Below are 26,803 nucleotides of genomic sequence, written 5' to 3'. Positions count from 1 at the left end.
GTCACTAATCAGGTGATCGGCAGTCGATTCCCTCCAGTCTGCATGTCAAAGTGTCCTTGGGCAAGATACTGAACCTCAAATTGCTCCTGAAGGCTGTGCCATCTGTGTGTGAATGTGTATGAATGGTTATCCCCTCAAACTGATGAGCAGTTGGCACCTTGCATGGCAGCCAATGCCATTAGTGTGTGAATGTGTGTGAATGAGATTAGTACTGTAAAGTGCTTTGAGTGGTCGCAATTGTAGTAATATAAATACAGTCCATTTACCATTCTGACTTGGAGGTCCTAATTCTCATCTCAACTGCTTCACACACCAACCCAGTGTGTGTGTGAGACAGAACCACATGATCTGCATTCTGATGTCCCCAAACTGGACACCCAACAGAAATGTGTTTGACTTTGTGCTGAACTGTCACAGCTCTGGCTTCAGTTATATAAGGACCACATGACTTATAGCAATGACCCCGGTAACCCATTTTACTGTAGTACTGGGCTGTCCACATAACTCGTGTAGACTGGATCCCCAGGCAACCCTGCAAGGATGAAGGTCTGATCCGCATTGCTCCTCCTGGACCTGAAGTATGACACTCTATCAGGACTCTGGAATAGAGGAAGCAGATCACACACTCTGCTTCCCCAATACAAACTATAATAAAACCATTTGAACAAACGGAGACAAATACAGTTGTCTATGATACACTGCAGGTCAAAGTCAGCTCACAGCATGAAGGTTCTGGGTTCCAAGTTCAAGTTTGCATCTTCTCCCGATATCTGGAAGGGCTCTCCTCTCCTCTCATCTCCTCATTCCTTTCTTCCTTTCTTTTACCAAGTCTCAGGTAGGATCAGCTCCAGCCCCATGGTAATAAGCAGTTATAGATGGATGCAGATCAAAATTGTGTTCTCTTGTTTTAAAGAAACTTGAACAATTAAATGTCAGTGCTGTACACTTAAAGCAAGATATCAAAATATTGTATGTATTTAAATATCTTTGGCAAGTACCCATATTCATTCATTTTATTGTAGCAGCTTGTGACAGTGTACATTGTTATCTAAAGTTTGGCTTCACAGATCCATCACATTTTACAGTATGCAGGAGAACCCTCAAATCCAGAACGTCCTCCCTGCAAGCTGTTGGTAAAAGTCTAAATTATTAAATGTTTTCATACCTTAGGAACAATCAAAGCAGCACTACCAGTTGATTTAATAATTGGTGTCAACTGTGTGTCATGTCTCATGTCAGCAGCCCAAAGTAAACACAAAGTGAATGTGCAAATATAGTCCACACCCATTTGAATACTTCACTGTATTCTGTCCTTTAGGCCTGAAATGACAGCAGCGGATCAAGAGTATAGAGACTCGTTCAGCTTTCAGCCGGTGCTGAAACAGAAGAGCTGAGTTTGTAACTGAAGAAAAGTTAGCCTAAAGACACACAGCTGATCTACCTTCATCTGCAAGTCAAATGAGATCACAGTGTTGAACTGTGACTCAGACCAGAGGGAAATGAACCACAGCACAGTAGAGCTAAATGTTAACATGTTGCTGTTTAGCACATATAATACAGATGGTGTATTGAGGTTATGTATTGTAGTGAGCCATCAGTGTAACAGGAAGCTGAGCTGACAACGATGGTGACAGTGACTTTCTAACTTTTTATATTTCGATGACTTCCTCCACCTACAAAAGCACTCTGTTAGTCACGTGATTTGATTCAGCTGCCAGTCTCTGTTCAGCCTGCAGCATTGTTGGTCACTTGTTCAGTCCTGCATGCTACAATGACTCCCATCAGCAAAAGCTCAGCTTTAACGTTTGTTTTTTATACTAATGCCATCATACAGGAGCTCAGCTGCTCTTCAGTACAGGTAGGAGATGCTCCATAGAAGAAAGCCTAGGAATCACTGATACACTAAAAAAATAAATACTGCAGAAGTCTAATGTTCACCATCTTGGTTAGCATGCTGATATATTCTAATATTCTAAAACATGAAGTACAGACCACACATATTTAGTTATAAAGCAAATAATTGAATTCTAAAGAAGAACTAACACAAATGTCAGTCATGGCGGGGCCAGGAAAAGTCGATCCATTCAGCAGTTGTGGAGATATTTCAGGGAATACAGTACATGAATAGAATTTTATGCTGAGGATGCTAGAGGGAAGGTTAGGGCTCACCAAAGTCAGTCCAATTCATCGTCTGGGGATGAATGATTGTACAAAATGTCACGGCTATCTATCTATTAGTCCTGAGATATTTCAATTTGAAGCTAAGTTAAACTGTCAGACAGACATTGCCATCTTTAGAGTTACGAACAGGGTTAAGCAGCCGACAGTAGAGCTGCTGGGATCATGTTTTTAATTCCTACTGGTTGGTGGAGGTTTTGGATGTGGCTGTTTTCATCCTCCCTTAGACAACATTGGGAGTTACCTGTCACAAACAGCAGTTTGAAGGGAACTACCATCCACAAACATGAGATCTGTTTTCGTTTACAGTCAGTCAGTTAGCAGCATCTGTGTGGAGCGAGACAACATGAGAACTGGATACATTCAGTCTGCTAGTACTGTCTTTTACAGCTCCACACTCTCAGGATCGCTGATCCCAGCTGGAGGCTCTCTTGCTGTCAGCTGGCTGGGTTTCACTTCTCAGCTAATCCAGGCAAGCACACACCCCCGTCTGGTGAGGTGTGTCTAGTCTAGTCAGTTCTGTAAGAGCTAGTGAGCGTGTGGAGAGAGAAATTCATGACGTCTCCTGTGCAACTTTATGTTGTCTTGCTAATTATGTGTCTGCACAATCTTTACTTTAACAGTTTGTGACAAACTGTGCTCTCTTGCCAGCGAGTATTGTACACATTCATTCCAAAATAAGTTCACATGGTGGTTCACATGGTGACGCCTGTGTTTAAAGGTTCTGACTGGCACCACAAACTAGAAACACGTGCTGTCTTTTTGTCTTCATATATCCGTTTATTTATTTGTAGAAAGGTGTGAGTGTTGTTGTTGATGATTGCCAAAGAAATTATAAATCTTGTTAAATATGTTCCAATTAAAGTGCCATCAATAGTTCAAGTAATAAATAGTCAGACACATCATCAATATTCAACAAACAACACTGTTAAATATAACATGATCTGAAGTATTTTGAAGAAATTCCTGTTCGTATTCTTCAAAAGACACACAGCAAACACTGACAAACACTGATGAGGGTGAACTGTTTGAGGACAATGGAAGAGGTCAAGTCTATTTCTAACTCTCCCCACAGGTGGGTTTCCTTGTAGTGAGGAGTGGAAATGCACCTGCAGCTTCTAACATCATTTCTAACATTGTTTCTGCCATATTAACGTGTGTCAGTCAATCAAAATGACACACTCATTTGAAATGTCAGTGTTCACTTCCTGATCTGCCCTCCTTTGTTCTGCACAGCTGCGTGTAAGAACTTTACATCTTGAGTCAGTTTGGTCTCCTCTCTGGCTCAGACAAGCTTCTCCTTTGTGCCTGAATCCTTCTTTCATGGAGTGCCAAACAACTCTAGAGTAGTCCTCTCAATGCAATGCAAGTAGCAACAGTGGCGTGTTTTGGATCTGGCCCCTCTTCGATTATAGTGTTCTTAAAATATGCCCACACGTGAACCTTAACGGCTGTTTGGGCTGTGGTTTGGCAGTGATGTGTTTACTGACCTGTGCAGCCTGTTAACACACAGACTCTCTAGATATGATTATCTAACTCGCTATACTTTGCTCTTTTTATGGCTGTGTTTTTTTCTCTCTCTAACAGTGTGTCTAAATGTGTATGTATGCATTTTTATTACACACAAACACACACTGTTAACTGTTAGTGTTACAGCATTTGTGATAATTCATTTTTAAATGTTTATTCTAATATTTGCTTTAACTCTCCTCCCTCAGCACACACACACACACACACACACACACACACACACCTTAGACGATGGTGGACACCACACTGGTTCAAGTGGGCAAGAATCTGAGTGATGCCATGAGAATTCTGGAAGATGGACATAGGTAAGATTAGAAACTTTCTTCTTCTTCTTTTACACATACTTAGCAGTGAGAAAACAAAAAAAACATGTACAGTCTTTGTGTCAGTAGTAATGTTAGCACTGTATAATATATCAGATTAGAGCATGTTGAGATCTGTGTTTGCTTGGGCTGTGCAGAGAGCTGGAGGCAGGAACAGAGAGATGGCGCTTCAGCAGATCTAGCATCCCTGGACCCCTGCAGGGAGAGTAAGACGCACGCACGCGCGCGCACACACACACACACACACACACACACACACACACACACACACACTGTATGTCATGTTATCAGTCCAGGTTGAAGTTTGAAGTTTGTTGTGATTTTCTGCTCCAATAATTAAGTAAGCTGTACCTCAGAGAGATAATGTTTTCAAACCAACCGACGCCTGGTGTAATGTTCCAGATAAATATGTATATGTGACTTATCTCAAGTATCATAAAGGACCATACCACAGTCATTTAGTTGTTTAGCTTGATTATCATGTGTGTCACCTGATATGGCCTCTTTAAGGTGGAATTGAGATATGAGATACTTTCAGCTTCGACAGCACTGGATCCTTCAGTTTCATCACATTAGACGCAGCACTCAGTGTCACGCACGTTATTTAAAGGCTGTTTGAGAGTTAGACAGAGCTGACTCTGCTGAACACAGTGCGACAAAATCTGTTTGTCTGTTTGTCCGTTTGTCTCTGTTTGCAGTGTCACAAATGTTGAAACACAGCGGTTAAAATGACATTTTAGGGGCAGTGGTGTCAGTGGGGCAGTGAAGGTCACTGTGTGTGTGTGTGTGTGTGTGTGTGTGTGTGTGTGTGTGTGTGTGTGTGTGTGTGTGTGTGTGTGTGTGTGTGTGTGTGTGTGTGTGTGTGTGGTCTTTTGGATGGGTACATTGAGTGCGAGGATGAGTGTGTCTGTTTTGAGGCTCACACAGTGTGGACTGAAGTTTGACATACATTGAAGAGCTGAGTCTGATGGTTTGTCTGTGTGTGTTTCCTGTGCAGTGGTCAGGATGTTGCCACCATACTGCACCTCGTTCACAACCTCATACATGAAGAGGAGGAGGAAGAGGACAAGCCCAGCCAGCAGTAAGCACAACTAATCAGTGAAACAACTTACATAAGCAGAGTGCTGTCAGCAGTTTGTACTTTGAATGTTACAAGTTAACATTTAGTGTTTGGACTCAAACATGAATAATTACTTAATGTAGTTTCTAATATTCAAAGCTATGGCATGTCAGGCGTGTCATTTACTCATAGTTTATGACTATAGAAACCACAGTGTACATCTACAGTACATGCACAGTGCTCGATTACTGGCAGACTGTTGTAGAGAAGATGACTGTATTAAACTAGACCAGAAATGAACTGATTGGTAGAAGGGAGGACAAAAAGTCTGTGAGGAAAAGAAGCTAATAAGAGTCAGGGCTTGGAGAACTGGACTGTCCTCAGTATAAAGCTGCTGTTTGATGTCTCCAGTAGGATGCAGAATGTGGGTGAACAGGGTCACATGGCCTTGCTGGGTCACAGCCTGGCAGCCTACATCTCGGTGTTGGACAGAGAGCGACTGCGAAAGCTGACCACTCGGATTCTGTCAGACACCACGCTGTGGCTCTGCAGACTATTCAGGTAGGCCTGTACCTCCAGTACACCTCTGGAACCAAACAAGACACTTGTGTGTTAGTGATGTGACGATTACACAGTTAGCTCATGATACAGCCACAAGAGAGAAAATTATTATGTGAAAGATGGAGGTGAGAAAAAGTGAAGGTGAGGACAAACACATTTCAGTGAAAGACGTGAGCCTGTTTCCTATTGTATTGATACATTGTATATGTACATATGTACAGTGATCCCTCGCTATATCGCGGTTCACTTTTCGCGGACTCGCTGTTTCGCGGATTTTTTTCAGTGTCATTTTGCATGCTTTTTTTTTTTTTACAGCGTACTGTACAGTATGAACGCGCATTGTGTTCTGCGTCCTGATTGGCTAAGGGAGAACCGCACATGTGTTCTGCGTCCTGTTTAAGGGAGTACTGTACAAAATGTGTGTAAAAAGGTGTATAAAAGTGTGTGGTTAGGGGTTTTACGGCCTTAAAACATGTATAATAATTGTAAAACTCACTTCGCGGATTTCGTTTATTGCGGGTTATTTTTGGAACGTATCCCCCGCGATAAACGAGGGTTCACTGTATATACAATATGTATACAGTATGTGAATATGTTCTGTAGTATATATGCATATAACTACATACACTGAAATATTGTTGAACTTGTGTTTCAAAGCTGTTCACAGGACTTACATTCACGTCCTGACCAAACAAGTTCACACAGTACTGATAAATGTGTCCCTAGCAGGTACATCCCTCTGTGTTTCTCAGTGTACTAGAGCTTTCAAGTCTGGCTTTCTCATGACAGTGCTCCAGTAGTGATACGTTTAATGTCAACCAGCAATGAGCTGAAGGGCGGGAGCAGCCGTAGACAGAGCAGGCTACAGCAACTACAGGTTACAAGAGTATGGTGGGGGCATATGTCATAAGCATGTGTTCATAGTGTTTGTGTAATTCCTCTCACTGCAGGAAGGGGGAGACAAAAGTTGTGCACTGCAGGGTTAAAGATAAAACAATGATCAGCCAATAGAAAGAGAAAAAAGCTGAGATGATTTTCATAGTCAGTAATAAAATAAATGAAAATAAATCAGTCTTTATTGATTTTGTCACAATATTTTTCAAAAATAAAGTTCTCATACCAACACTGTTTTTATTGAAATGATATAAAATACTGATAATCATATAAATATAGTCAAATCATTTCTTATAGAAGTCCTCTTATCAGATCATGTATTGCCAGTGTAATACATCTAAGTTGGATTATTTTCACATTTTGATCTAAAATAAATAATAAATATTAAAAACTGGATAAAGTCACCATTAATAACAAATGCTGCATTCGAGCAAAACTGATATTTTCTCACATTCTGTCATGGTTAATGTTACTTTCCAATCTGATGTGTCCCTCAGGTATGAGAATGGTTCAGCGTACTTCCACGAGGACGACAGGGAGGGCCTGGTCAAAGTGTGTCGGCTGGTCATCCACGCCCGTTATGAAGAATACGCCTCTGATGGTTATGCAGCCCTCAGCTCCAAACAGCCAGTCATCTACCAGAGTGCCTCAGGCAGGCCTGGTCTGGGACAGCACCTGTGTAGCCAGGTACGAAGGGTGAAACACAAAGTCTCACAGCACATCAATGATGGTAAATAAAGCCTCTTTGTGTGAATATTTGTTTGAGATTTTGCTTGTAAAAAAGATTCAGTGCTATGCAACCACTGGAACTTTAGGAATATTCAAATTCTGCACAAAGGAGATTTAAAACAAGAGATTATCATTCACCTGAAGGTAGTTACTCTTAAATTTCAACAAACTTGAGTACTTAGAAATATTCTTCTTCCAGCATATGTCCACACAAAGTGTCTGCCTGATGTGTTTTCTGTGTCCAGCTGCTTACATAATAGAAAGTGATTTTAACGTCTGTTTCTGTGTACATAGCTCGGCCTGCCTCTCTCCAGTCTGTGCACAGTCCCATGCAACACCATCTTTGGATCCCAGCACCAAATGGTAGGATCCAAACTAAAAACAGCTTCAGAGAGTCTAAAAGAAGTCACTTCTACTCATATCCTGTTTGTCGTTGTCAGGACGTTGCACTGTTGGACAAACTAATCAAAGAGGACATAGAAGCTGGGAAGCTTCCTCTGCTGTTGATCGCCAACGCAGGTTTGTTTTACTATCTAAACATTTGATACATCACAAGAGTTGAAAATAGTGACTGATGGGACTTTTTCTGCTGTTGAAATGCATGTTCTTTCCCAGGTACCCCTGGGGCAGGACATACAGACAAGTTAGGTCGTCTGAAGGACCTGTGTGATCAGTACAGCATGTGGCTCCATGTGGAGGGGTGGGTTAACTCTATTACTCTGAAGTAGATGATCTTTTCTACATGATTGGATGGAAATGATTACCTTCATGACTCCACTGTTCTCACTGCTCTTATTGTGTGTTTTCTCGTTTAGGGTCAACCTGGCAACCCTGGCACTGGGTCAGGTCACCTCTACTATCATGGTAACCTAACCTGAAAATACTCTCACTCACTTAAGCCTGCACCATAAATGCTGCTGCAGCAGATAATTTACTCTACTTGTTTTAAGGCAAACTTGAAAACTGTAAAGCTTTCCTACCATCTCTCTGTCACAGCCTTGTGATGTCTAAAACCGTATTTATAAAGAGCAGAGCCCAACACGTTACAGATCATTTCAGTTTCACGTCCAAAAAGTATAGTCACAGTTTAAAACCTGGAACAGAGACTTGGAGGCATGTGAGCCTCCTGCCCAGTGTTATTGTCTCACTTTTTATTATAGAAGCCAGACACCCAGGAAATGCCATCTTTTGTTGACTTTGTCTTGTGATGTGTGTGCGTTGTTCTGTTCCTTTCTTCCAGGCAGCCAACAGAAGTGACAGTATGACACTGACACCAGGTCAGTGGCTGGGGCTGCCTGCTGTAACTGCCGTCACCCTCTACAGACACGAAGACCCAGCACTGGTAGGCTTTTATTGACTGAACAGTGATACATGTTTTTGGCTGTCCTCTTGGTCCCCCGGTGTTTTCTGAAAAAATGTCATTATTAACTTCCAGTCAAACTCAGACTGATTGAAACTTTCTTGTTCTTAATTTCATCAGTTGTATTGGGCTCAGCTCTCTGTGGCCAGTGTCTCTGTCTTACTGTCAGTGACTCCCGTCTCTATGGCTCTGTGGTTTGTGTCTCAGTCTCTGGCAGCAGGTTTGACCTCCAGCCAGCCGGTGGCAAAGCTGCGAGCGCTGCCTCTGTGGCTCTCCCTGCAGTACCTCGGTCACAATGGAATTGTCCAAAAGATCAGACATGCTGCTGCTCTGGTGAGCATCACTTCACTGCCGTTTCTACATTTCCGTTTGCGCACAGACCAAACAAATGAGACACAATGATTGTGTTAATTAGAAGGAATAATGGGCTGGAACTACTACTACTGACTGTGCTCATCTTGCTGAAGTCTTGCTGTTACAGTGTTGTTGGTACAAAACTGTTCTCATCAACCATATCTGCCAGTCAATGAAATGAAATTTGCTACACAAGTGTCATTATGGAGGCAACAAAACAATAGTCTTTGCTTTGTTGGATGTGTAAAGTCTGTCATTTCACCCGGATCTCTCTCCCGTCTAGAGCCAGCAACTCCTGCAGAAGCTAAAAACACTGGTCTCTATCAAAACATCGGTAGGTGTTCTCTTCCTGTCCTTCCATGAATGATAATGTAATGTTATTGTTACTACTATAAAAGTTGAATAAGCTGTCTGCCCAGGCTTCAGATATTCAGCTGAGTTTTTGGGAGAAACATGCACAGAAGCAGGAAGACGGTACAAAGTGAGAAAGAACCTGCCATGACCAGACCGCAGCGTATCCAAAAAATATATCACGCCTCATGCACTCGTGCACTATTTAACGTTAACAGTCTTATTGTACATCATAGTGGTGCAGTCAACTATTCACAGCAATGTCCACTACATGCTGCCCCCCTGGTTAAAATAGACTGACTACATACCTGAGCTCAACCCTTATGCCATTACTGATTTTTATTTGGTTTTATCTGCACATGAGATTTGTTGAGAGGAAGAAAAATCCAGAATATCACCAAACCACAAAATACAAACATGTTACCATGGATACATTTCCTTGATTTTCAGGTACTAGAGTGAAGAGGTTTGTGATATGAGTAGCTGTGGCGGGAGACAACCCACACAGCTCATTATTTTTAATTACCACCATGAAACTAGATGCTTTATCTCTCTTTAGACTTTTTCTAATGACATTAACCTAAGAGCAGCTTATGTGAACACATGAACAAATGATCTCCAGCTGTTCAAAGACAAAACCCGTTTGTGTTTATAGGATGTGCTTGAGACAGAGATCTCTCTCGTCGAGGCTTTGAGCATGGTAAAACCAGGGTTGTGTTGATGCTGTAAACGGTCTCTGGGGTACAGACTCGGCTTAAAGGCTTGTTCACTGGCATCCACCATCCAAAACACTGAGATGTAATGTGATGTGAATTCATCCCAGCAAAATGGCTTTGGGATTAGCAGCACATTAACACTACTGTAATCCAGATGCAGTGAACAACCAGAGTGTTGGGGATCAGAATCATCACACAGTGATACTCTAAACTCACAGCAGCTCAGTAAAAAAAGGATGAATTTCAGTTTCATCACAGTCAGCCACTTTGAGGCTGCAGTTTGACTTTTGAGTACCACTGCGTCAGTCAGATCTGAATGTGTATGAGCTTGCAGGTCTGTGTGTGAGTCTCTTCTGTATGTGTGTGTATAGCTGTAGTTATAGTCAGTGTGGGTTGCCTTGGTTCCAGGGCGTGGTGTCACCGATTCCGCCCATCTCCGGGGCCTCGCTGCGGGACGTTCTGGGCTCTCTCATGCTCTCTATTGTAGGTGGGACCAAGCCTCTGCCTGTATCCCCAACCCAACCCAACCCTTCCCCTCTGTCCTCCCTTCTCTTCCTTTTCTTTCTTCCTGTCACTCCTGACCATTTTCCTTCACTCATATCAGCTCAGCGCTATTTGGGTCTCCATTGGCTGATGGACTGTTCACTTCTTCCTAATTGTTTAGGATGTGGACCACTCAGGCATGTTCTTTGAGGTACTTCAAGGAATGCCTCGCCACACTCATTATGTTTTGTTATCTTTGGAAGAAATACAAGGGTCATGAATAATTATTGAATGTGTCATGTGCTGTTGCATCTTATTAATCCATTCTGTTTAAAGTCAAAGTACCAGTTGGTGAAGCCCCCTGTTAGGAAGCAGCAGAGTAGAAGGTCTGGAATTTAGTTTGAACTGTCTGAGGCTGTAAAGGCATTGCCTCGCCTTTCTCTGGGACATGGACTCACAGACACACACCCTCTCCACAAGACTGCTATCAATTCTCAGGAGTGTATTTCTCTGCTGCTTCCTCCCAAAATCCACAACCAGCTCCTTAGTTTCGATGACATTGAGTAAAAGGTTGATGACCTTGCACCATAGTGACAGCTCCGTCACGTCTTCCAGGTAGAACTTCCAGGTCATCATTGTTGGTGTCATTACAATGTTATCAGCAAACATGATGAGGAGCAGGAGCTGTTTCTGTCATGTATGTACAAAGAGTACAGCAGGGAGCTATGCACACATACTTCAGGGACACCCTTGTTGAGGATGACATGATTGGAAGTTGGAACTGACCACCTGAGTTCTGGCAATCAGAAAGTTCAGGATCCAGACACAGAGAGAGACGTCCCAATTCCATCATTTTAGCAGCCAGTCTTGTGGATTATTACCTGGTGGGATTTATGATCCGTGAACCCTGGTTCTTGTCTTCTGAATCTGCCCATATCTCTGATTTTACTTTGTTGGTGGGATGAATGGGGATCTGGGTCACCATGAAAATGGTGACAGAAAAATTATACAAAACATTCTGCATCAGTGCAGCTGTGTAGACTGTTGTGAGTCAATTTCAGCATATTTTTACCACCATCGTGAAAATTGCTTAACAATCAGTTATTACAGGTGGAAATATTGAAAGACCTGTTGGTCAGACCACTTTTGACCAGACTGGATAATCTTATCAATTATTGGATGGACTGCCTGGCATTTGGTACAGACATATATGTTCCCAACAGGATGAGTGGTAACAGGTCAAAACTGTATTTTCTCTCGGCACTTTGGTTTATTAAATATCCAAACATTAGCACACTAAACAAGATGGTGAACATGGTAAACATTAAACCTGCTAAGCATCAGCATGTTAGTATTGTCATTGTGAGCATGTTAGCATGAATTGCACAGTTACTGTTGAGTCTTTGACCATTTTATCTAAACCCATCCATCCATTTTAGTGATCTAAAGCAAAGCAGTCTAAATCTATTTTTCTTTAGCCATGTCCTCCAGCTAATGGAGGCATTCCCAGGTCTGTTGGAATATACTCCACAGTCCCTCCAGCATGTTCTGGGTCTGCTCCTCTTCCATGGAGTCCACAATGTGTGTACAGTAGCCTAGATGCTGAACCGAATGCTGGTTCTAGAGATGGCCTACTACACATTTGGAAGGAAAAGTTAAGGTGTTGGTTATTCAGTCTTACATTTAGGCTCGTCAAACTTGCCTTTTTAGTTTTTATCAGATTTCGTTTATCATGAGCTCATTTCCTCTGAACATTGAATGTGTGTAGTCATAGCGGTTGCTACGACTCTCCTAATACTAGTAGAGACCTCTTATCCAGTGATCTCCTGTTTGCCCTTTTCTTGCTCAACACTTCTTTTCTTCTTTCTTCTCCACTTCTTCCTGCTTGGTTCAGAACAACGTAGTATTTGTTCATATGTCCCGGTTTGGACCTCTTGAACCTTCAGTCATCTGTTTTAGCTGCCCAGCATTAATCCACCTGCAGTAGATAGATTGAAACCCTTAAAGTCCCAGCATGCTTCAAAGGAAGGCATTCAAGGAGTGTCAAGAAAAGTTTAAATCCCACCTGCTGTCACACGTCCTTACACATGGCTAGTCAATGCATAGGTGTGAGTCTGCCATTAGAAAAGGGGGTTTCAGACAGCAAGAAGCACTTAGTGTGACGTGTAGTGAGGCACTGAGACCTGTCAAAACATATTACAGTTATTTTTCTAGTTTTCTAACTTGACAACACCACATATGCTTGTGAATTATTCATGACCCTCGCATCAACACCCCAGAAACACTAGCCATAATCTCAGCCCCACCCAGGCATGATGCTTGCCTTAACCTTTCACCTGGATGTCATCAATGATGGGCTTCACTATGGGTTCTTTTTCCTGTCTTAATGCTTTAGAAAAATAAAGACGTCTACCACGTGTAACTGCACTCAGATCAGTTGTTTGCTGAATTTGATTCTGGTTAAATGGAATAGCATAATTTGACACAAATAATAAGGCAATGCTAAACAGGAGACACCAGCCCTGGGTGACACACTCACAAACATGGATATGTCCAGGTACTGCCTGCATCAATAACCTTGTTGCATGGTTCATAGACTTGCTTTTATATGGAATATTCTGCAGTGATAATGGAGTAGTAAAAATGTTGTTTAGTCTGCACTAAAAGTATCTTTTAAATAATATATTTATTCTAGTGTCAGCTCAGGCGCTGACTGGCAGTCAGATCTTCTGATCTAGAGCTGTAGCTTTGGTTTGGGCTGCTCCATTCCACTGAGAGGCAAGGACTCCACGCCATTCAGACCAGTTTGACAAATCAAACACAAACTGTATGTCACATACAGTTACAGTTAGCACAGACATAACGTATAGCAACTTCAGTAGGCAAAATGTTAAATCCATGTTTACATCGCACCTTTTCGACTGGTGGTAATTGTTTTGCATGTCATACAGCAGATCACTCGTTGAGTTTGATAATATAGATCCTGAGTTTCAGATGCCTGATCTATGTCTTTGTGTGTCCAACAGGTGGAGGATGAACTCAGCTCTCCAGTGGTGCTCTTCAAGTTTTCACAGGAAATGAGTGCTGGTAAGGGATACACTTCATTAAACCTTAAAAAACGGACAGAGGTTCCCTGAACACTCAAAAGTTGACCTTTTGTTTGTTACACATACTGTTCCCAACTGTCAGGAATAAACTTCCATACTCAGAGATGTTTTGAATAAAGTCCATGAATTACACTGGGGAACAATTTGAAAAAAAAATCTGTTGAGTTAGATTTTTATGCTGATAAAAACTAAAATTGGCATGCTGATTCCAAAATTGCAGTCAATTTTTTTTCTAGCACGTCAAGTTTTTTTCTCCACAGCTTACCCTCAGATAAGCAAATTGCCACTGATTAGCTGTAGTAAGACTTGCCAGCTGTGTGCAGCTCCCAATAGGTCAGTACTAACAATATCTGCAAACAGAAAGCTAGCATAGTAGGAATTAAGAGGATTTGTGCTGGCTTTTCTCTTAACCTTGTAACCATGGGCATACCGTTGTAAGTTCTATTTCGTTTTATGCTGTTTTTGTAGCTTTTTAAAGCTTAGAGCTTAAAGTTTAACTATTCAATCTTAGTGTTTTATTTACAGAGGTATATATTTCCTTTGTTCCATTTGTCAAACAAGCATATTTTGCATATTTTAAAGTAAAACCCTGTGATCAAGATAAGCCATGGGCCCCTCACAAAGTGTGCAAGCAGTGTGTCGAGAGTTTACGGATGTGGACCAAAGGAAAATGCGAGAAGTTGGCATTTTGGATTCCGCACCAAAAATTTGTTAAAAACAGCTGTCAGACCTAACTTAACAAAAATTGTGTTCCCCAGTGTTATTGATACAGGAAGATCATGTCACTACATGTATTCTTACTTCAGCTCTCATCTCCCTTTTCCTCTGTTCTTAGCATCCAGTGGGGGGTCAGTGGAAGGTTTCTGTGCTGGGGAGAGAGAGGTGCTTGATGCCTTCAACAGATGGGTAAGTGTTTTCCCTCCTTTAACATTCTCTGTAACTCTGTTTGTGCCTGTGCTCATTAAAGCTACAGTAATGAATATTATGAACAATGAATATTTTTATCTGAATTTGATGAAATGTTTAAGGTTAAAGTGATGAGCACCTCATTATTTTGGTTTGACAGCCTGCAAACTCTGATCTCATCAACCTCTAACTTAGACACTAGCTGGTGAACATAGTGGAACATTTAGCAGCCAAAGAAACAGATTTTTTCTCAGGAGTTGGTGAAGACCAAAAGTTTATGGTTCACGGTCACAGCTGTGTGCACTGTTTTATAGTTTAAATCAGGGGTCTCCAAACTGTTCCACAAAGCCGGCCCTTTGTGGCTGCAGGTTTTCCTTCCAACCAAACAGCAGCACATCAGACTTAACTCATTTAATCAACTGATCTCAGTCTTTAGAGAGTTGATTGGTCAAACTGTGTGCTCTTGGTTGGTTAGAACCAAAACCTGCAGCCACACTGGCCCTTTGTGGAACAGTTTGGAGACCCCTGGTTGAAATGCAGCTGCAGTCAAGTAGACGGACATTTTTGCAGGAACTATTGTGTACTATAAAGAGTAAGAATGGAACTTGCTGTCAACACTTAACTTATCTGACCAGTCAATGCTTTGCTTTCAAATGTCTCCTGGGTGTAGCTGGGTGAACAGCTGGTCCAGCTTGTTCCCACCAGTGGAGTAGACGTGGTGGAGCTTGAAGATGAGGGTACATGTGTTCGCTTTAGTCCTCTCCTGACTGCTGCAGGTATCATGAAAACACACACACACACACACACACACACACACACACACATACACACAGACACACACACACACACACACACACACACACACTTTCATTCCTCTTGATATATTTGAATATATGGCTAATATTACCAGCCAATAGTTAACACATCAGTCCATGGCTGTGAATACTTTCTCCTCTCCCTGTCCAGTTCTGGGGACCCAGCAGCAGGACATTGACGACCTGGTGGAGAAGCTGTCTGAGCTGGTGCCTGTGATGAGCTCCACAATGTGCCTCAGACAGGACTTCAGGGAGGAAACCCACCAACACTCACCTTTACTTGTATACATAGATGAGCTCAGCTGGCCTGGCCTGGGTGTTGTCCGGTAAGAATAGATAGACTGTCACTAGAGAAAAAAAAAAAAAAATCATTTACTGACATTGGAACTTGATGGTGTTTTCATGTTCAGGTACGAGCCTCAGGATGAAGGAATGGATGAGAGCAGGAGGAAGCAGGAGTTGGAGAAAATCAACACTGAGCTGCTGAAGAAACTACAAGAGCTTGACACTGACATCATCTTCTCCACTGGTTAGTACCTCTTAACATGTGAGAGGCCTGTGAATAAACTCACAGTGTGTATCTCACTGCACTGTGTGGCTGTTTCATCTCCTCCTCTCCCTCCTCTCCCTCCAGGCCCGGAGTTTGGGACAGAGGAGGACTGCATCTTTGTTGGCATGGTCACCGAGGACGTGGATGTTTCGGAGCTGGTGGATACAATAGCTGCTCTCGGGAGGGACATAGAGGAGAGCGGAAGGGTACCTGTTATTTTATAGAATACTTGTAGTCAGACAGTCACAGTTTATATATATATTTTTTTGATTACATTCACACTGGGGAAGACCTTTTGAACGTTCAGCAACTTTTCACCACTTTTGATTCAAGCCGAGGTTTGCCAGCAGGGGGAACTGTGACAGCAGGGATGTAGAACTGTTCTCCTGTCAGTATATCTGGTGAATGTCCGCTCTCAGGCCAACACAGTGGATGAACTGCTGCTTCTCAACAGAGCAAACATGAACTTTTCCAGATCTGCTGCCCCACTGCAGGAGTTTTCCTCCTTTGTTCTGGTCATTGTTTACACCCTCCCCCCTTGGGCCTCAACAGAGCAAAGCAACAGACAGAGCAACCCTCAGCCATCAACTGCCAAAATACAGACGGCACATTAAGTCATCTGAACCCGAGTGGTGTTCTGTTATTGGACTTCTGTGCTCGTCATGGATTGTCCATAACGAACACCATGTTCAAGCATAAGGGTGTCCATATGTGCACTTGGCACCAGGACACCCTTGGCCGCAGTTCAATGATCGACTTTGTGGTCGTGTCGTCGGACTTGCGGCCACATGTTTTGGACACTCGGGTGAAGAGAGGGGCGGAGCTGTCAACTGATCACCACCTGGTGGTGAGTTGGCTCCGATGGTGGGGGAGGATGGCGGTCAGACCTGGCAGGCCCAAACGTTCTGTGCGGGTTTGTTGGGAACGTCTGGCTGAATCTCCCGTCAGAAAGAGTTTCAACTCCCACCTCCGGGAGAGCTTCGCTCATGTCCCGGGGGAGGCGGGGGACATTGAGTCCGAGTGGACCTTGTTCCGTTCCTCCATTGTCGAGGCGGCTGACCGGAGCTGTGGCCGTAAGGTGGTCGGTGCCTGTCGTGGCGGCGGTCCCCGAACCCGCTGGTGGACACCGGCGGTGAGGGATGCCGTCAAGCTGAAGAAGGAGTCCTACAGAACCTTTTTGGCCTGTGGGACTCCTGAAGCAGCTGACGGGTATCGACGTGCCAAGCGGAATGCGGCCTCGGCGGTTGCGGAGGCAAAAACTCGGGCGTGGGAGGAGTTCGGTGAGGCCATGGAGACCGACTTTCGAACGGCTTCGAGGAGGTTCTGGACCACCATCCGGCGGCTCAGGCGGGGGAAGCGGTGCACTGTCAACACTGTGTTCAGTGGGGACGGGGTGCTGTTGACCACGACTAGGGACGTCTTGGGTCGATGGAAGGAATACTTCGAAGACCTCCTCAATCCCACCAGCACGTCTTCCTTTGAGGAGGCAGAGTTTGGGGACCCCATGGTGGTCTCGCCCATCTCTGGGGCTGAGGTCGCTGAGGTAGTTAAAAAACTCCGCGGTGGCAGGGCCCCGGGGGTGGATGAGGTCCGCCCGGAGTTCCTCAAGGCTCTGGATGTTGTGGGGCTGTCTTGGTTGACACGTCTCTGCAACATCGCGTGGACATCGGGGGCAGTACCTCTGGACTGGCAGACCGGGGTGGTGGTTCCCCTCTTCAAAAAGGGGGACCGGAGGATGTGCTCCAACTATAGGGGGATCACACTCCTCAGCCTCCCCGGGAAGGTCTTTTCGGGGGTTCTGGAGAGGAGGGTCCGCAAGATTGTCGAACCTCGGATCGAGGAGGAGCAGTGTGGTTTTCGTCCGGGCCGTGGAACTGTGGACCAGCTCTATACCCTTAGCGCGGCCCTGGAGGGTGCATGGGAGTTCGCCCAACCAGTCTACATGTGTTTTGTGGATCTGGAGAAGGCGTTCGACCGTGTCCCCCGGGGGATACTGTGGGGGGTGCTCCGGGAGTATGGGGTTCCGGACCCATTAATAAGGGCTATCCGGTCCCTGTACTCTCGGTGCCAGAGCTTGGTCCGCATTGCCGGCAGTAAGTCGGACCTGTTTCCTGTGAGAGTTGGACTCCGCCAGGGCTGCCCTTTGTCACCGGTTCTGTTCATAACCTTTATGGACAGAATTTCTAGGCGCAGCCAGGGCGTTGAGGGGCTGCGATTCGGTGGCCTCAGGATTGGGTCGCTGCTTTTTGCGGACGATCTAGTCCTGTTGGCTTCATCGGAGCGTGACCTCCAGCTCTCTCTGGAGCGGTTTGCAGCCGAGTGTGAAGCGGCTGGGATGAGAATCAGCACCTCCAAATCCGAGGCCATGGTTCTCAGCCGGAAAAGGGTGGAGTGCACTCTCCGGGTCGGGGATGAGATCCTGCCTCAAGTGGAGGAGTTCAAGTATCTCGGGGTCTTGTTCACGAGTGAGGGAAGGATGGAACGGGAGATCGACCGGCGGATCGGTGCGGCTTCTGCAATGATGCGGACTCTGCACCGGTCCGTCGTGGTGAAGAAGGAGCTGAGCCGAAAGGCGAAGCTCTCGATTTACCAGTCGATCTACGTTCCTACCCTCACCTATGGTCACGAGCTTTGGGTAGTGACCGAAAGAATGAGATCGCGAATACAAGCGGCCGAAATGAGCTTCCTTCGCAGGGTGGCTGGGCTCTCCCTTAGAGATAGGGTGAGAAGCTCGGCCATCCGCGAGGAGCTCAGAGTAGAACCGCTGCTCCTCCGCATCGAGAGGAACCAGCTGAGGTGGCTCGGGCATCTCGTGAGGATGCCTCCTGGACGTCTCCCTGGTGAGATGTTCCGGGCACGTCCCTCCGGGAGGCGGCCCCGGGGAAGACCCAGGACACGCTGGAGGGACTATGTCTCTCGGCTGGCCTGGGAACGCCTTGGGGTCCCCCTGGGAGAGCTGGCAGAAGTGGCTGGGGAGAGGGAAGTCTGGGCCTCCCTGCTAAAGCTGCTGCCCCCGCGACCCGATAACGGATAAAGCGGAAGAAGACGGACGGACGGACGGCACATTAAGTCATATAAACACACAGGATCGTTGTTACACCATAGTAAAGGATGAATTTGGCTCTGCGCCTTGTGCAGCTTTAGGACTCTCTGATCATTGTCTGGTTCATCTTTTCCGGACTTACTAGCAGACACACAAACAGAAGTGGGTTAGAATCCTGTAGAACCAGGCCAGAAACACACCATAGACAGAGACCAGAACAGCAAAGAGCAGCTACACTAAAAAGCTGGAAAACTAATAACCCTGTGAGTGTGGAGAGGCCTGCAGAACATCACCAGCTACAGGAAACTGCCCTCCCCCCACACTGTGGAGAACCATTGGCTAGCAGACAATCTGCCTGTGTTTTACTGTAGGTTTGATAAGACCTCACCCAAATCACATCCACCACCCAGATGTGAGACGTGTGCTCGCCGCCCTCTACACCAACAGCTACATCTCAGCAGACCCGTCTGTTAAAATTGTGCCGTTTGCAGACAACACAGCGGTCACTGGTGTCATCCAGGATTGTGATGAGTTTGCATTCAGATGAGAGGCAGATGTCCAAAAAACTGTGAAGATGACAGTGGACACTGTGCTTTAACGCGTACATTACGGATGTTACAGTTCTGTTTATGACCTTGTTTAGGAGACACAGACACATTTTCGATGAGCTGATTTAAAGGACGCAGCCAGGTCTGTCTGCTCTATTGATAATGTGACTGACTGTTGTTGTGCTGACTTGAGCATGTATCTAATAGTGTACAGCTAAAGAATATTTTTCTTATTATTTATATGTATTCTTTGTTCAGCTGTGCATCTACTTCTGTCTTTAACGGACCTGTGTGTAACACTGAGACCATGAGGCTGATATCTGAAAGTACAAACAGGAACACAAGAATGAATCTCAGCTAAACCACAGATTTCAGTCAGCACAGACACACAGCTGTGTGACACCCATCTCACCATTTCTCCCATGCCATATGTCAGAAGTGAATAACGGAGGACCTTTTTCAGTCCTCCTCCTCATACATGATGTTTGTAAATGGTAGTGATTCTGTCTTGTGTAGCTTCTGGAGAACATGACGGAGGTGGTGAGGAAAGGCATCCTGGAGGCAGAGCTGCAGCTGCAGAAGGCCAATGAGGAGAAACTCATGGAAGAGGTGTGTATGTGTGTGTGTGGTTTTGGGTGTGTATACAATTCCAGTCCATTCAAATGTTCTGTATGTGTGTGTGTGTGTTACAGGGGATGATGAGACAGCTTCCTCTGGTTGGCTCTGTGTTAAACTGGTTCTCTCCAGTTCAGAGCTCCATAAAGGGCAGGACCTTCAACCTGGCTGCAGGTAAACCAAAACACTGTGTGAGGCCCTTTTAATGTCACATGAGGTGTAACTTAGAGTTATGTAGTCCAAAATTCAAAGTCTGATGTCACATGAGTATTATTGTAGTTTGTCAAACGCTATCCAAGACGCTCTTGGAAGTCTGTCTTCACACATGGCAGAAAATATCAGGCTCAGGTACCACTGTTATGACAGATGTTTAAATACAGCAGCATTGGCCAGCTCTATTCAGCTATGGACAGTTTACACTGATTATTTATTGTTGACTGTTGAATCCTAAATGAAACCAGTTTAAGAACCAGAGCTAATTTGGTGAATGTGACTACATCGCAGGCTGACATTGAAACAAAATATTACAGAAAAAGTTATTTTAAATTACATTGCAGGGTATCTAGAGATTCTCAAAAATTGAGAATCTTTGCGTATCACAAGAGGACGCTCAATTGTTGATTGTCTGACAGACAGTGTGTCACTACATACATACAGTAAATGTGTGTCAGTATTTGTGTGTAGCATGCATAAGCATGTTAATTGTGTGTGTCTTCAGGTTCCTTGGACTCCACAGAGGTCACATACTCCACCAAAGCCCAGGCTGGCAGGCCGTCCCTGCAAGACACTCCTACCTCTTCATCCAAAAGACTGCCAGGTAGGACTGTGTGTGATTGTCTGTGATTATCACTGACTGCAGTCAATTCAATGAAAGCTGCTATTCAGATAATAGCAGACCTTAGAATTACATGTAGTGTACTGTACATTTCCACAGCATTAGTACAACAACAGTTTTGTTTTTTCAGCCAGTGTTAAATCAACATGATGAACCACCCACAGTTTCAGATTTTTCAGTTTTCAGGCTCTCCCCATCTGCATCTCAGAGCCTGAAGTTTCATAGAGCAGAAACAGTCAGCTGATTACACATTGGTGTATCACCAAATGATTTAAAATCAAAAATATATTTATGCTAGAAAAGTTACACAATGTTGTTTTAAGTTACCATCAGTGAAACTGAGCTCTTCCTGTTCAAATTTTAAATTAAAAGCCTACTGAAGGATGATCTCTCTCTTTGAGGCACTGAAAGACTTTCCATGCAAAATGTGCAGTGTTGCTTTTTAATGACATTAGTTAAAATAAAATGAATAAAATAATAAATCCTATAAATTTTGAAAAAAAATAAAAAATAAATCTGTGATGACATCGCCTGTCAATCAAAATGTCCAAGCTCTTAATCCTGCATAACTTTAAGCCTTAATATAATGTGAACAGGTGAGTTGTATATAAAGTCACCCTCAGTACAGTTGTCATGAACGGGGAAATTAGCTACAGAGACCAAAACAGTTTTTTGTACCAGGCTGTAAACATGTTTAATTCTGCTGTGAAGTTGGACATTTGAACATGGGGACTTATGGAGACCGACTCACTTCTGGAGCCAGCCTCAAGTGGATGACAAGAGGAAGTGCAGTCTTTGAAACTTCCTGCGTCGTTTCACTTCACATTCACGGAGGTTACCGTTAAGAAAAAAACATGCAGGACATGCTAGCAAGAAATCTAACTCGTTAGTAAACCGTTTAGTCAAGTTTACAGTTTATACACAACTTGTACTTGGACTCCGACCTGATAAGTGTCTGTGGAGCAGTTTGAACTGGTGCCACACAGCTGATAAACTATGGCAGCTTCCTCCAGTTTTGCCTCTCTGTTCTCTCAAAGGTATTTGTTCCCGTTCCCTCAAGTCATTGCTGTCAACACAGTTTGCTATTGTTCAACAGTGTACAGTAAAAGAGGCAGGTGTTTTGAGCGGAGCGTAAACTTGTCAAACTGTAACATTAGTCCTTGCACTTCCTGGGAAGGAAAAAGCTTGTCTTATTTCTTTCAAAGCCGGCAGTCCAATTTCTTCTTCCTCCATTTCTCTCTTCAGGATGTTTCCCCTCTGTTGCTTCAGGTCACCTAATCAATGTTAGATAAGCTGATGTCTAAACTCTGCTGACCTCTTATCAATGCCACTCAGAATTCTGGGTATCTGTCACACGGCTTCCTTTCCTCACAGGTCAGAGGTTATTCCGGCGCTCGGGGGCAGGCTCCGACTCCTTCAGTGAAACCAGCTCCATCGGACAAGCTGAGGAGACACCCAGGGAGGGTAGTACCACTCCGAGCTGTAGCATCCACCCACCCATCTCTCCACCTACACCTGAGGAGGACTCGCACTCTGCAAGTGATGTTGTGGCAGAGGAAACCCCGGAGGTGCTCACACAGGCGGGGGCTGAAGAAGCCTCCGAGGAGAGGCAGCCTGAAGGCCAAGAGGTGGAGGAGAGCGGGAGATAGGAGGTGCAGGTGTCCTCCAGCCATCCTCTAAAGGGTACCAGCCTAACTAACAGATGTTCAAAGGAAAGGTGTTGTTATATTGTGAATCTAAGGTTTGGAGGGAAAACTGATGGAGCTACACTGGGCTGCTGGATGTCAAGGTTCATGGAAAAATCCACCCCTGGATCCTCTTCTACTGTGACGCTCACTTCAAGTTATTTAGTGATAAACTGTTCCAATATGAGAGTTCTCTGAATGTTGCTGCAGCGTTCTGAGAAATGTGTCTTCCCACAGTTTTCAGAATTAATTGAAGTTCTTCCATTCAGAGGTCTTCTGGCATACATACAGTTATTCTACATGTTAGTGAGATGAGCCGTCTGTTATACCAGGCTCTCCTGTCCTCACTGTCCCCCTGTATGTTGCCTGTACATTCACGTTTCAGTATGATGGAGAGAGTTGTGCTGTCTGACTCTTGTAGCTGCACTATAAATGTCTTGACAGATGGTGTCATCTGTGATCGGCCATGTATTCACAGGGATAACAGGAGCACAGTCTGCAGCAGCAGAAGAGTTTCAGGGGGGGGGGTTTCCTTTGAGGCTGTGATGGAACGGAGCTGACATCCAGCCCAGCTGTGTGTGTCTTTTTACTCTGATGTGTCTGTCAGTCTTTGGGATGTCCTGTTGGACTAAAGAATTTCTTCAGCTTTAAAGAGAAATGTGATTGGTTCAGACCAGAGTCTCTATTTAATACTCTGTTCACATTAACACTCAACAAAGCAGCTTGATATTAAAACAAAGACTCCAATTAAAACGTTCAGATTCTTCACTGTAAATAGTCTAACAGATGATATATATCTAACCTGCCCAATTACTAACTATAATTATTTATGATAAAATAATTCTGTATAGAAGGAGTAGAGTATTATGATCTATTTAATTAAATAAATAAATAAACATCTACTGATAAGTCACCTGCTTCAAACACTCCCTTCATGTGAGCACTGCCCCACAAACCTTCAATAAACTATGAAGTCACAATGTTACCAAACTAAAGATGTTTTCATGAGAAGAAGTCACAATATTACAAGAATGAAACTGTTATTCTGAAGCTAATACGTTCAGAAAGTCATGACCTGACACTAGTTGAGACAAAGTTATAGTTTAATGAGATACTATCATACTATTACAAGGTAAGCCTGCACAAGAGGAAGTTCTATTACAACAATAAGTCATTTTGAGAATCAAATTGTATTTTGAACTAAACCAGATGAGCAGAGCATCAACTGTCATTCAGTGCACTGCAGACATGGTGTTACATCATCATTCATTCGTCAGTGTCCTTTAAATATGTAATAATGTGCTTATTGATGAAGCCTAAGAACTTCACATTCCTGACAGACTGTCAGCTGATGATTCAACACTTATTTAAGTTTTTCTCATCAAAATTCAGACTTTATTTTCATAATGTTCTGACTTTTTTTCTCAAGTTGTTTTGTTTTCCAAAAAGTCTGACTCCTCAAAATGTCAGGATTCTTTTCTAACACCCTATGAATTCCGTTTAAACTCCAGCCACAGCTTTGTGGATCGAAATCTAATTCCTTGTATGATTGTTCATGCAGCAGGTGCCAGGGTAATGTTACGTTTTTATTTCTATGTGATTTTTTTAATTCTTTTTTTTATTTTTTATTCTGTCACAGAGGAGCATTGTTTTACAGGGATTTACTGTACGAGGAATATTTGTTTTGTTTGTTTGTTGACAAAAACATCCTGCCCGACCCGGTCAGAATCCGTCCTGTCCTGGATTACCATTTAAACATTATCCAAGTGCCATATCAGACGGCCAAATGAAGTCTATGTTTGTTTTTAGTCTTCTTCTTTGTCATTTTTTTGAGAGAACGCCCAACACTAACACGTTACCTTTTTTGCACAGGCTGATGATGAGCATGTTGTGTGCACTTTATGAACATGTCTTCTGTATGTGTAAAACAGTTCAAACAGTGTATCGACCACACCAAGATCCAAATAGCCTCTATGCACTGTGTGGTCGTGGCCGTCCCTGATGAAACTCTGTGGGAGAAATCTTTGGTGAAATCTGTGGTCATCAGTCCAAACTGTGGTCCTAGATTTCACTGAGACACGTCCTCCGACAACTGATTTAGAACCGGAGACCAAAGACAGCCCGCTTCGAAATACTGACAGGGTCAGAAATTTAGAAAGGAAAGACTGTCTGACTGTTGTAGACATGTCAAAACAGATATTGTACAGTCTGACACAGGTTGTGACCAAGACCGTATCAGACCAATCTTGAATCCATCAGCTATCATCAAGTCAGGATTCAACCTTTGGCAAAACTTTTTTTTCCTAGGATGGTTGCACAAAGGTCAAGTAGTTCATGTGAACAAACATTCTTGATGTCAAATCCCAGAAGGTCAGGCTTTGGCTTAGGGGCATGGGGTGAATGTTAAGGGCTTCACTGTGATTGGAAACCTAGAAAAAAGAAATCAACAACCAATGTTTCAAGGCTTCTGGTGTAGCCTGCGGATATCCAGATATTAACGAACAGAAAATGAATATCCGGGCACTGAATCATCATCAGATGATAGCTGATGAGTTCTAAATTTGCATTTCGGCCAGTGTGTTCCGCCTCGTTTGCTCTCCACGTGGACTGTTTAACCACATGCCACCAAATCACTGCTCACATATGATTGGTCAATACTACTTGGACTACAAATGGAAACCAGAACACTTTCAATGCCAAAATTCTGTCCTTTGCCTACAGATTCTGTATTCATATGCAGAATATGTTTTATAGAGATATTAGACTGTCTTACACAGTATGACATATACAAACCTGGAAGATGACTGTTATCACATCTTGTGTAGGGGCCTTAATGTGTCCCTGAAAGTGAAAGAAACTTTATTTTGACAAAAAGAGAAAAAAAACATGGGAATAGCAGGAAGTAGAAGTGTGTCATGATTGCACACTTAATATTATCAATAATATTAATTTAATGGTATGTTATGGGAACTTCTCTGAACATGCAAACATCTGCCGCCTGATATTTAGCCTTTTGATGCATCTTTACACACTATGGTGGACACCTTCTGAGCAGTGAGGGGTTGTCATTGATTTCTATGCCTTTGGGAGTTGAATAGGAGTGAATGTGCCTCCTGTGAGCTCCCGTGGAGGTGCCTGAATGTAACAAAAAAACATTTAAACAACAGAAAATGTCAAAGAATCAAAGAAGCAGAACACAAATTTGAGCGGAGTTATCCTTTAGTACATTAAGCTGGGTTATGAATGAAGAGTTATGAATTAGCAGTGAGAATAAAGATTATGAAAGAATCTATTTCAGCTTTATTGCACTTGTACTGTAGATAATTTCTTTACTACTGTTTTTTATTTAATGTCGTATGTGGTGTAAATGAAGCAGAGTCTTCTTAATTATTCTTTCTGTTACATGATTCTAATGTAAATCTAAATCAATAACTTTATAACCTTCCAAGAATATGTTTGAAGAACTTTTGATTTGATATAATGAACTGTCCCTGATGGTCCTGCCTCTGTCACTGTCTGAATGATTGATTGTATTTAATAATCAGAATCTTTTTCTCTTGAATGTTTTCTACCTTTTAGTTTACACTACAGAAACACTTTGACGTATTTTGTGTAAATTCTGTCTCAACAGATTAAATTCAAAGTTTTCTAGTCTTAACGTCAGGCCAAGGCTTTCTGTGGTTCAGTTCTAAAAGTACCTCTCATCAGATTTTCAGTCTTCCTCTGTACTGTTCAATGTAAGTGGCATATTTATGGTTCAGTTAGTCATTCTTAAATACATTTGTAATTGTACATGAGCCCCACATGTCTGACTAACAGCAATAAACGAAAGCCATCAACAGTGTTTTAATACCTAAAAACAAATTTACAGTCACAATATGAAAAAGTGTGCGTGCGTGCGTGCGTGCGTGCGTGCGTGCGTGCGTGCGTGATTGTGACAGCTTGTAACAGAATTTTACAACTGAGGGAAAAATGTTAAACATTAAACAAATGTATAAACTGTCCTAAAACTAAAAGGCGACCTGTTTGAGACAGCTGCAGCTGCACTTCGAAACAAACACCCTGTACCGAGACTACATCTGGATTTTGTGCAGTCTGAGCTCTTAATGACTAAATAAGACCACTAGAACATAAAACATCTGTCATGTCAATAAAAATAA

At 43.4% G+C, this 26,803-nt stretch overlaps 1 protein-coding gene across 4 annotated transcripts in view; it reads left to right on the top strand.

The window, feature by feature from the left end:
- Nucleotides 1-26,647, top strand: part of pdxdc1 (pyridoxal-dependent decarboxylase domain containing 1) — a 28,142-nt gene extending 1,495 nt beyond the window's left edge. Inside the window, exons 2-24 of one of the 4 annotated variants that reach the window (XM_027284743.1) lie at nt 1,511-1,514; nt 3,897-4,013; nt 4,169-4,237; nt 5,029-5,112; nt 5,503-5,652; nt 7,044-7,233; nt 7,570-7,638; nt 7,716-7,794; nt 7,891-7,975; nt 8,091-8,139; nt 8,516-8,617; nt 8,843-8,968; nt 9,273-9,323; nt 13,566-13,626; nt 14,482-14,552; nt 15,223-15,328; nt 15,519-15,693; nt 15,778-15,896; nt 16,002-16,123; nt 20,025-20,117; nt 20,201-20,297; nt 20,842-20,940; nt 22,333-26,647. In XM_027284743.1, the coding sequence (XP_027140544.1) occupies nt 3,940-4,013; nt 4,169-4,237; nt 5,029-5,112; nt 5,503-5,652; nt 7,044-7,233; nt 7,570-7,638; nt 7,716-7,794; nt 7,891-7,975; nt 8,091-8,139; nt 8,516-8,617; nt 8,843-8,968; nt 9,273-9,323; nt 13,566-13,626; nt 14,482-14,552; nt 15,223-15,328; nt 15,519-15,693; nt 15,778-15,896; nt 16,002-16,123; nt 20,025-20,117; nt 20,201-20,297; nt 20,842-20,940; nt 22,333-22,607 (2,346 nt within the window). In that variant the 5' untranslated portion in view covers nt 1,511-1,514; nt 3,897-3,939 and the 3' untranslated portion in view covers nt 22,608-26,647. Of the gene's footprint in view, nt 1-147; nt 150-1,510; nt 1,515-3,896; nt 4,014-4,168; nt 4,238-5,028; nt 5,113-5,502; nt 5,653-7,043; nt 7,234-7,569; nt 7,639-7,715; nt 7,795-7,890; nt 7,976-8,090; nt 8,140-8,515; nt 8,618-8,842; nt 8,969-9,272; nt 9,324-13,565; nt 13,627-14,481; nt 14,553-15,222; nt 15,329-15,518; nt 15,694-15,777; nt 15,897-16,001; nt 16,124-20,024; nt 20,118-20,200; nt 20,298-20,841; nt 20,941-22,332 lie in introns of all 4 variants that reach the window. The other 3 variants (XM_027284744.1, XM_027284745.1, XM_010744828.3) reach the window with 3 other exon arrangements.
- Nucleotides 26,648-26,803: the final 156 nt, after the last annotated feature.

Source organism: Larimichthys crocea, chromosome XII, assembly GCF_000972845.2.
Source record: "Larimichthys crocea isolate SSNF chromosome XII, L_crocea_2.0, whole genome shotgun sequence".
NCBI classification, from domain to species: domain Eukaryota; kingdom Metazoa; phylum Chordata; class Actinopteri; family Sciaenidae; genus Larimichthys; species Larimichthys crocea.
This window is presented reverse-complemented; position numbering and strand designations above follow the sequence as displayed.